This window comes from Lactuca virosa, chromosome 4 (assembly GCF_052849685.1).
Source record: "Lactuca virosa cultivar CGN04683 chromosome 4, Lactuca_virosa_CGN04683_v6, whole genome shotgun sequence".
Classification (NCBI taxonomy): Eukaryota; Viridiplantae; Streptophyta; class Magnoliopsida; order Asterales; family Asteraceae; genus Lactuca; species Lactuca virosa.
In genome coordinates, this window is record NC_136429.1 from 231,011,561 (window position 1) to 231,023,841 (window position 12,281).

Below are 12,281 nucleotides of genomic sequence, written 5' to 3' on the forward strand. Positions count from 1 at the left end.
GAGTCACGAGTACCTCGATCGGTTTTATGGACCACACAGTTTCTTGCATTAATAAACCCTAACTTTGCCGCATGCACGAAAGCTTTTTGGTTCCAAACCTTTTTTAGCTCTTGATTTCATGATCTCTGTGACTCACAGAGGTTCAATTTCCACGTGAAACGAAAGTTACAGAAGGTTCTTTAGATGTCTGGTGAGGCTGGTGGTGTAAAATGGGGGTTAGGTTTTATATGGTTGCAGTATATCAACATGTGAACTCCCTCTGCAGTTTGATGGACCCTCATAACCGTTCGTCCATCAACTCGAATTCTAGTTAGTATTTTTTTTTTTTTTAAAGATTATGCTATTTTATTTTATATTGTGAATTATAATAGCAATATTTACACCACATAAACACTACGACTTTAATTTTAATTAATGCTAGGAAAACAGAGGCCCTAAGGGATATAAAATCAAATTCAAACAAATAACATTATAATCATATTTTACGGATCGGCCTCCAAAGTTAAGCTATATATGCAATTTATTACTTTAACGAATATTGAGATTATTGATTTTCACATCAATTAAGTAGTAGGACCCATATATGTGTTATTTTGAAATTTTACATCTTGTAATGTTTGGGGCAAAGTCTTGCGGGTCTTTTTGGTAGTATTAAGTCATGCATTGACCTAACCAGAACGTACATAGCTGTTGGATCAGTCTAAAAGATCGATAGTTTGGATTATTTTGAAACGAAACACACACATAGAGTGCGGGGCAAAGTCTTGGGGGAAGACTAAGCAATAGCGGTGATACCAAGCGCGTTGAGCTTGGTGTCTCCACTATTGCCGGCGACCAGGCTGTAAAAAAACCAAATTAATAGGAACAAAGGCTTATTTGTATTTGTTCACTTAACTTTAAATGATAAATGAACGAACACGAATAATTTTTATGTTTTTTGTTTGTTTGCTAAGAAATTTAGTATATTTGGATTCATTCATTTAACTGATAAACGAATATAAATAAATATAATTTAAAACAAACGAACACAAACATAAACAAACTTAAACCCAATTAAAAATTAAATAACATTAATAAATGAATACAAACGACTAAAATGAACATAAACAAACAAATTGATTTGAATTTAAATTAATACAAATTAACTTAAACGAATAAATATATACAAACTGTATCTATTTTTAATAAAAGAAATGAACAAATGTAAACAAAGATAAACGAAGGAACTTAAACAAATATAAATAAATAAATGAAGCCATTGTTCGTGTTCCTTCATTTAACTAAACGAAACCGAAATAACTTCTCGTCGAACAGTTCATGAATATTTCGTTAAATGTTCAGTTAATTTACTACTTACTACGTTGTTGTTGCTCTTTTTTTTATTTGTTATGTAAGGCCTTATATATAGGATATGTTGTTGGTTCAAAGATAATTATCTTATAAAATTAAACAATTCTTAATTTTCTATATTTTCTCAACATTTAAGTGTATAGAATATAAATTTTATCGCTGATTACAATGATGAATACGAAATAAACTTTAAGATATTATTATTATTATTACTACTACTACTACTACTACTACGTTGTTTTTGTTGTTGTTGACGTTTTAATTTTGCCATCTTTGATAATGTTATTTCCATGCATACTACTCTTCCTATATATATATATATATATATATATATATATATATATATATATATATATATATATATATATATATATATATATATATATATATATATATATATATAAAAGTGGACATGAGTGGATTTAAAGTGTTAGTTTATAAGTTGGTTAGATTTTTAGTTTAAAAAAAATAAAATAAAATAAAAAACAAACTAAAAGACGATAAAAATTCATAATTTAGAATACCCATGCATCCTTAATTATCTCTAAAAACAATTGAACATATTAATTATGTCGACACTAACTAAGAAGTTGACATCTTTATCAAACCCCTCGAAAGATCCCGCACATTCATGATTAATAATGTCCAACATTTATTTGACAACGACATGTGAATCGCCATGGTTCACAACACCCTACTTTCTGCTCATTATAAATAACCCCCCCTACGTTGCTTCCCTTCTACACTAAGCTAACATTCATCATCAAAACATTGCACATACAATCCCCTGTTAAGTTCATCATCTTCTCAGTTGTTAATTTGTCGTAAATTATCATGGCACCTCATGGCGACGCCATTGTTACCTCTTACAATCACCCACATGCATTCAACAAGCCACGAAGACTTGCATCTGAAGGACTCAAACGCACCATGTCAGACATGTCATTTGAGTTGAGCAAAGAAGCCATTGATATCAAGTCCTTGACCACAATCTCCGAGGTGGTGGATGCCAAGTGTGAATGTTGTGGCATGATTGAAGAGTGCACGCCAGAGTACATGGAAAAGGTGCACAACAGGTATTATGGTAAGTGGATATGCGGGCTGTGTTCAGAAGCAGTGAAGGAAGAGATGGAGAAAAATGGAGGGAACAAAGAAGAGGCCTTGAGTAGTCATATGAACACATGTGTTCGCTTCAATAAACGCGATAGGGCTTACCCGGTTCTATGTCAAGCTGAGGCCATGAGAGACCTGTTGAAGAAGACTAGACTTAGGGGTAAATCTTTAAGTCCGAGAGACCATGTGAAAAATGGTGGAATTGCAAGGAGTTCAAGCTGCATTCCTGCCATTACTAAGGAGATCAATGGCGTCAACAATCAATAAGCTTTAGGGTTTCATTTGCTTTGTATCAAGCAAGTCCAAATATTTATAGGATTTGTTATAGTATTAGTATTAATTCGTACTACTATAACTTAACTAGGCACGAGTCATGCAGGCACGGGGCTGAACACAACACAAAAATGTCCCAAAAGGGTTTCTAATTTGTAGTTGTAAGTTTTGTTTTGAACCCAACACATCCAACCAACATATCTTGACCTGGCTCTAGGGTTTTTTCGGGTGTTGGTTGTTTTTCGAAGGGTTTTGGTGTTTGGTCGTCCATTATTTCCAAATTGTAACTATAATTTTATTGTATTGAAAGTCATTGTATTATGAGTGTTGATTAATCCTTGTTAAGTGTATTTTGTAAAGAATTTGTTTTTTTTTTTAATGGTGGATTTTATTTGAGCAAAAATGCTAGTAAGAAACTACACAAACACAAACAACATCAAGAGCTAATTTTGAGTTTTAAAGCCACAAAACACAATTTATGCATTTTCTAGCTATGACATTACACCAAAGAAATGACCGAGAAACAATGTTATAAAAAACGATTGCCGCCATCAACTGGGAAGACGCGAACAATTGAGATTTCCTTAACCTCCAAATAAACCACCATAAAAAATAGAAAACCGCTTCTAGATACTTCTTGATTCCTGATTGAAGGCATAGATCTTTAAACCCAACCAAAATCAACATAAGAACCAAAACCAGTGGTAACCAAATCTCACCATCTAATAACTTGAAAAGTCAAATTATTAGCCTTTGGGCAAGAAAAAAACAAATGTGAAGTCGTTTCCAGCATCAAATCACAAATACGGCATAAGAGAAAGGAAACCGCGCCTATCCAGATTTACTCTAGTTGGGAGTCTATCCAAACTCAACCGTCACACAAAAACGTTGACCTTTATAGGCAGCAACCAAACCCAACGAATAGGAGAAACCGAAGACGGAAGCAACTGAGCATATCAATAAAATAGTGAACTGAAGCTACCGAAAAATCACTCCAACCCATAAGCAACAAAAACCATATATATGAAATAAGAGAAAGCACAACAGAACCAAGAGATGCCTAAAGAGATCACAGTTGCGTGCTTTCACCCCCTCTCCCTAGAGATCTCCTAAATGAATTCACTAAAGAGAGTTGGCCCAACTTCTATTTGACCTTAGCCCGGTTATCAAGATCAAGGGAAGAAAATCTATGAAAATGTTTTTTTAGAGTCATATCCCCTAATTAACCAAATGTCATCCCAAAACTAAATCAACTCATCATCACCAAGTTTCCTTTTACACAAAGATAAACGACTAATATCCTTGAATCTAAGATTCTCCAAAGACTTCAAAATATCCAACCAAACAGAGTTCTTGTCAGACGGTATGGAACACCTAATTAGACCTTTAGGACCATAAATTTCCTTGATTATTCTAATCTGAAAACCATCATGATTATAGAAAACTCATCACACCCACTTGAAATGTATAGCTCTATTCATAGTAAAACGACTACTCCACCCCAAATCACCAACTTTCTTATGAGCCTACATTTTACTCCAGCTTATCCTAGTTAATTTTCTTTCATCCAAATAAACCCCTACAAAAATGTTATTACGAAGAGCTTCTATTTTCTTAAAAATACATATAGGAGCCTTATAAATAGACATAAAATAATTCGGTAAAGCTCCTAAGATAGAATATAAACGATTCAATCTTCCTCCAACTGACATAGTCTTAACTTTTCAATAGGAAAGTTTAACCATCACTTTATCCACAACAACATGCAAAGAATCAAGTTTTCATGTATATTTCCTGGTATGTTATTTCTTTATTTTAATGAAAAAAGAATAAGGGTTTTGGTTGGGCTTCAGGACGTGACCAAGTGTTAGGACGTGACCAAGTGTTGGTCGCGGTGCGTGCAAAATTATTAGTCGCAGTGCATCCTTTAAGTAGGTCGTGATGTGTGGCCATAACAGCTCAAAACCCTAGGTCTCAGATTTTGGACCATATGTAAAGGCTCCAACTCCTAGGGTTTCTCTACAGAGTTTTTTTGTAAAACTAGGCTTTTTTGAAAAGTGTTTGTAGAAGTAGGCTAGTTTGAAAAAGAATCGTAGAAATAGGTTGATTTTGAGAGATGACTTTGAAAAAGAATAGTAGAAATAGGTTGATTTTGAGAGATGGCCCACATTTTTTTTTTATCTTTTTACATCTAATTCTATTTTTCTATTTAGAATGTTACACATTTAGCCCCTAGATATTACATAATTAGCCCTTCATCTTTTGTCTTTATTTTTATTTAAATCTTCTACTATTAAACTATTTAAGTTTTACCTTTGCAATATATTATACATAAATTAATTTTGTCCAAAAAATATGATTATAGCTTATGTATTATTTTTAACAACTTACGCCATTAAATAGATCTTACAAATATCTTCAAATAGATACCGATATTGAATATATTACAACGTTACAACGTTACAAAATTACAAAACCAATTAAAAACGATATTACAATACAACTTAAATATATTATAATGTATTTGTAAGGGACATTTTTGTGTATATAATATTGTAAGCATAATGTTTGTCACTTTCATGATTCTACTGCAAAGGTTGGTCATGATTCCATTGCAAATGCTAGCTTATCATAGAGACAATTGTCACTATTTAAGAAAACCCAATCAAAGTAAGTGAGTGAATTGTCAAATCAATTCATTTTTTTGGTATTATAAATTTCAACTCTTATACTCGGTTTTATTCACCTCATTCCATCCTGAAGAAATTATCTCAAAAATTCAAACTTATGTTCTTTTTTTCTTTATCTTGCTCATCATCCATTCATCTATAAATAAGTACGTATTATTTATCATTATGACTTTAGATCGTCTATTTATGATTGTTTTATATTGGGGTGGTAATATTTAATATGAGAATGGTATCGTAAAGGGTGACCATTCAACTTTTAGTTCTTTAAATATCACTAGGCATAAAATGGGGTATGAAAAATTTAAATATTTATGTTATGCTCATGTTGGAGTTGAAAAAACATTATATAAGTTGAATTTTTCACTATGCTATCAGTTTGCTGGTCAATCTAATATTACACGGGTCGTAAGTGATTCAAGTCTAGATGTAATGTATTGTTTGGCTGAGAATGTTGAAAATTATTGGGGTCAAGTTTATTTGAAGTTGAACAAATAATGCCGCCTACAAATACTAGTTTGGTAAATCTCCTTCGTAATTTTGAGCCCATTCCGTCACATGTACCATTTCCTTTGCCTGATTGTGATACATTTGATGGAGATAATGATGAAGCCAACTCGCTATATAGTGAAGATACTAGTAGTGAGTCTAATGTTGGGGGTGATTATGATGATGATGGTGTGTGTGAAACTCCAATTGTAACTTTATGAGTGATGTTGTAGATATAGGAGAAGATGATAGTGTCGATTTGGAAGACCGCATTTATGTAGATGTTTGGAAGGGGTCAGAAAGCAAAATAAGGTTAGGAATATACTTTGAAAGTAAGCTACAAGTACAAAAGGCAGTAAACTTTGGTCTATCAAACAAAATAGAGAGTTCAAAGTGTATGATAGTAAGCCTAACTTATGAGTAGAAAAGTGTAGGACTCTTGCAAATAAAGGAGAAACCTCTAGTAGTATGCATTATACATCACGTTGTGCATGGTAAATTCGTGAAATTAAGAAGACAAATCATCACATGTGAAAGATCACGCGTTGGGTGGATACACACAATTGTTTTGGTTCATGTATTGGCAATAATAATAGAAGTCTAAACTCTGCAACTATTGTCTTATATATCCTCCATTCAATTAAACAAGATGTTGCTTATCCTGTGAAACATATACACTCAGAAATTAAAAATACCCTGAATGTTGATATTACTTATGATAAGGCATGGCATGGTAGGAGAAAAGCCATAGAGGCTATTTATGCAACTTGGGAGAGTAACTTTGATGAGTTTCCCAAGTATATTGCAGCTTTGTAGACTTCAAATCCTAACACGGTTGTGAAGTGGTTTCATTGTCCAAATAGCTCATAAGATGTAGCCACAATCAAATATGTTTTTTGGGCTTTTGGACCCGCTTATGATGCAGTTCGTTTATGCCGACCAGTTATTTCAGTCGATGCCTGTCATTTGAGGGGTTAATATAAAAGGAAAATGCTTGTTCCTGTCACAAAAGATGCTAAAAATAGTATATTACCTTTTGCATATGCTATCATTGATGAAGAGACTTCACATAGTTGGGGTTGGTTCTTTTACCAACTCAGACACTTTGTTGTTCAAGACAAACAATTATGTGTTATTTCAGATAGACACAAAGGAATAATTAATGCAATGGAAAATCTACAGGATTGGAAAGAGCCATTTGCATACCATCACTTCTGCCTTCAACACGTTAGAAGTAATTTCATGCAAAAATACAAGAATGTGAGTCTTAAAAAACTTTGTTGGTCTATTGACAGTTCCACACAAAAAAGAAAGTATTTTACATATATGAAAGAAATAAAAAAATTGATCTTGAATCTTGGAAGTATTTAAAGGAAATTAGAAGAAGTCAATGGTGTTTTTTATGTGATGAAAATCGTCGATAGGGTATGTTGACAACAAATATCTCTGAGAGTATGAACAATTCACTTCTAGGAGCAAGACAGCTACCGATTAGGGCGTGTATTTGTTGGGTTTTTGGTACTATAACACTCCTATGGTCCACATACAACCCTAATAGTTTTGGATCTAAGTTTTCTCGAGTTATACATGCAACAAAATTATCCAAAGCATGAAGCCTACAACTAGAATACAATTTGACATATGAATCACAAAAGTAAGTTAGAAGATTACCTCTTTGTTGCATCTTGTAGGTATTTTACCTTTAAGAGCTTAGCACCCCAAGTATTGTGCCTCAAACAAGTCACAAACATCATGAACAATTGGAGAACAAATGAGAGAGAGAGAGAGAGAGTTAGACAGCAAAATCGTCCATATTCATGTAATGTCACCCATAGGCACAATTTTGGCTAAAGGGGTTACACATATATAGTTTGGAATTCCTAAGGTTTAACTTGTAAACCTTAGTCCATTTACTTAAGCCTTTAAGCAATCCAATAATCCATATGATGGGCCTTATGGACTAACTCTTCATGGACTTCCACGTAGAATTAGTCCACCCTAATCAATATGAATCATTGGTCCAAACTATAAATATTACTGATTGACTTGACCAGTCCCCGTTAATTTAATTAGTCTCTTTTGATCACTAAATTAATTCCAAATTAATTCTTGATCAGTAATAATTAAATAATATGATTTATCAAATATATTATACTTATAATATATTAATTTATCACAAATAACCTCTTACTCAAATATCCATCCTATCAAATTGTCCTGATGAAGGCAACCCGAAATGGACCATGCTACTATCGGGTCAACTACATACCAATTATAGTTATGGGCTTAGACACCTAATCCAACAGTCTCCCACTTGGATAAGTCTAATAACTATTATTGCAAGTACGACTCCAAAATCGGATTACCAATCGTAGCTCTTAAAAGCCGTTGTCGAACTCTAAACAAATCAAATGACTCGTCCATTAGATAAGGGATCATATATTCCTCCATTCTAGATATCGTATGAACTGAGACATGAATTATAATCATTCTCTTTGTTCATGTGTTGTTTCTCGGTTTTCGATTTATGACGACCGACTAATTGTACAAATCAAATCAGTCCAGGCTTGGCCAAGCGCTTAGGGTTGTCATCACTAAATCATCGAGGGGCCCACAGATATCGCTTTTATCCCTCTTAGGATAAAAGGAACAGATAAACTTCGACTCATGTGTTTACTCTATTTACTCATCAAATCACACACAACAATATGTTTTATAACACCAAGTTACTAGTGCGTTTACATATGTCAATGTGCAACCAACTTGTAAACTACAACTCACATGTCTTGGTTTCAAGAATATAAGATATTATCGTCTCATGATCACTCGTGATAACATCTATGAAGTGATTTAAATGAGCGTGGGTTTAGTCCTATACTCAAATCTTATTACAGGAGTACTCATGAATACTACAGCAAACTTGTGCTACGTCGAAACACCTTTAGACAATCTACAGACTCATTCATAACAATCTAGCTTCATTACCTACTTCCAAAGTATGACCGATTGTGGATAGTTTGAATAATCTAGTTATTTGGGAAGTCAAAACATGCAAAGTGAAACACAAGAATAATCAAATCCAATATGGTCTCAACCTTTTGAATATAAATATAACACCTTTTATTTAATCACCATATTGACTACACATTATTCATTGTATAATGTTTCAATTTATCAACTTAATACTTGAATTAAAACAATAGTTATCCCATGCTCCAAGCATGCACACTATGTTTATCTATGGTCCTTTCTTTGTGAAATAGATCAATTTAATACATCTTCAAGGAAACTCATTTCACAATCCCAAATCCTTACCGTAAGTGTAAGAATACCAAGTCCTTTCCACTTACTGTTATTTGTTAGATTCTAAGCTTATATGCAGTGATCCTTTTGTAACGCCTATGTACACAAGTCACAGAGACTTTGTAAATTACAAAACTTTCCATTGGAGATTGTTGCAAAACAATTCAATATATATGAAGTCTCATATTCAAAGTACATTCCTTTGAACATCTTTCTTGCATAAAAGTTTCTAACTTACTCATAGATTCTTTATATCCAACTCCCATTATGGAAACCTTTCCATAATTGCCATATGACAACTCATTATTAATAGAATCTTGTCTATTCATAATAATGTCAATATGGTCCATCCATTACTATACTTCCAATTGTCCATAAGCAACCAATCTTTGGCGAACCTTGGATTGTTCTTTACAGTTGTTTAACCACTTTAGTCATATCCGGTTCTAGTCCTTTTCCCTCTTAATGCCCTAGGCATTTGGAAAAATCAGAACACATAAATATTATAGCATATGCAATCGGTCCTATACCCGAAGCATATGGGATATGATTCATAATGTCTTACATAAAGACATGATACTTTACCATTCTCTTGCTATAATATTTCCATATATAGTATTTCCTTATGTTGAACATAACATTCATATATATCCTTGACTAAATTTGATTAAAATCCCACAATCTAAGCTTTTAGATTTGAAATGAAGTATGAGTTCCTCTCCCTTAATTATAGCAAAACAACTTTTCAAACTCCGCAACTTTGCAAATTGAAACTTTTGTTTTCTATAATTAACATTGCTAACTCGCAACACTTACCATAATGATTATGCTCCCACTAGCATAACAATTATTTCTTTAATAGCATAACACTTATGCTCCCACTAGCTTTGACATGTACGCAGAAATAAGTTGGACTTCTAGAAATCAATAATTGTTGACTTTCTTACCAAAGTTCATATTTTTGATACAAGACGCTTCGATAAATCTTTATCTAGGCTTCTCAAACTCATACACCTTTCCTTAGATAGCGCACATGTGTGTCTAAACAATTTCAGAACTTACAGGATTAAGTCTCAAATGTTTAGACTTTTTGCCATTTCTCACAATTCGAACTATGAAGAGGGATGTCGTAATCATAATCGAATTTGAGAATGCAAATAACACAACTGCTAACTCTTTAAAATCTACTTAGTGAAAATGTTTCCTCACAATCCTTTTCATGAAGCGGATAGAAACCTTTGTCACTTAGATTTTATGGTGTATGTGTTCCTATCCGTGTGTATTTGTCTTAACCATAATCACAAGACAAGGCTTGTGACAAAACCAAACTCATATGGACTGAACTTGTTCAATCTTAATTTCTTGTCACCTGGAAGCACAAGGGCCTACCATTGCTTCCAAGTTGTTATGCAAACGATTTGAGCACTCATAGAACTCACATGCATAGTCAACCTTAACTGGAATGGGCACAGAAACAAGAATATTTCAACACGATAGGTTATAAACCTCAAGTCGTGTGCTAGTGATTAACAATAGGTTTACTCTTGATTAGTTCTTGAAACTTTTCAAGATCTTTAAGACTCCTAATGACCTCTTGACATATAAGATTCTCTTTGTCAAGAAACATTACTTGACAAACAAATATTCAAGAGTTAGTGCGGTCTCTTATCAAGAATGACACTTCACACAATTGGTCTTAGTTGGTCTCTGTCGTATCCAAGACATCACAACTTACCAATTTCAAATGTGATATAAACCTACTTAAGATATGTCACTCAAGTCATAATCTTGGAGTACAACTCTAAGACTTGATTTTGGAACGAAGTATGATTTACCTTTTGATTTAACCATTTCAACAATTCACGATTCCTCTTCTTAGCCATATAAATGCACTAAGGTGTCCTTTAGAGGATCAATTGTGATATGGTTTCATAATCACTAAGATAATCATAAAACGTGATACTCAAGTACTCTCCTTCCTTTCAGATTGGAGAAACTTTTATCTTTCTTCCTAATTTGATTCTTCTTATTCGTTATGCCACACATTGAAACTTTTTCAATGATTCAGAATTACACTTAATCTTGTAAGTATAACCATGTTTTACTAAACTTTTAGTAAAACATAACGAATAGACTTATCGTTCTTTGTGGTGGACTTGACCAGTGCACAATAAAGTGTACTAGATCCCCTAGTCCTTCACTTGACTCAAGGAATTAGTCTTAATTTCCCGAAGACGAAGGTTCTCATTCATCATACAATACAAGTTGTATGATTCCAAGTTTCTATCCAAATGAAACTTGGTTAATGAGAATCTTTCCTTATTTGGTAAATTTAGACACTACCACAAACGAAAGAATCAAATCCATATTGCTAAAAATAGTAACATACAAATATCAATTTTCACAAATGCCATTGAAAGGAAATATAAAAAACAAAAAATTTCTTTATTTATAAAATTTGCAGAAAAACTTTTCCTTACAATGCAATTACAAATGAAAACTATGTTACTACATATTTATATGCAATCTATCATAACTCCTAAGTAGCAGCTCAAAAATCCGATCATTGAACCACGCGATCGAAATCCATTTCTTCGCGGCCAGAATTAGCTTACTTTTCTTTCAAGCTTCCTTTCTCTTCTTTGATCCTACAAAACATCAAAATGTAATCTTATCACATCATGTATTAAGAATCTCCAAATAGAAACTTAATAGAGTTAGATAGCGGACTTATCTGAAGCAGATTCATACATTTTAACTTTACCATCCTTGTGGTCCTTCAGGTAGATAAAGCAGCTTCGCAACCAATGTCCCTTTTCTTGGCAATAGAAAAAAACAGACTCTTTTGGAATGGTACACGGGACAATCTCAGACTTGGACTTTCCCTTTCCCTTGGAAAGAGAAATATTTTCTAGACTTCCAATGTTTCCATTGTCAATGTCCATGGAAGTTTGGGAGGTAGATCTTCCAATCAAATTTGCATTACCAGTGCGCCAAATCATTGCTGATTCAGCAGCAATTAGCAAATAGGTAAGATCGATAAGGGACATATCGCAGTCTGTCATA

The 12,281-nt window shown here is 33.2% G+C and overlaps 1 protein-coding gene across 1 annotated transcript; it reads left to right on the forward strand.

The window, feature by feature from the left end:
- Nucleotides 1–2,098: 2,098 nt before the first annotated feature.
- On the forward strand, nucleotides 2,099–3,081 carry LOC145108058 (uncharacterized). The gene has a single exon (XM_079045050.1). The coding sequence runs from the start codon at nucleotides 2,185–2,187 to the stop codon at nucleotides 2,728–2,730; it is 546 nt and encodes a 181-aa protein (XP_078901176.1). The 5' UTR covers nucleotides 2,099–2,184; the 3' UTR covers nucleotides 2,731–3,081.
- The last annotated feature ends 9,200 nt before the right edge of the window (nucleotides 3,082–12,281 follow it).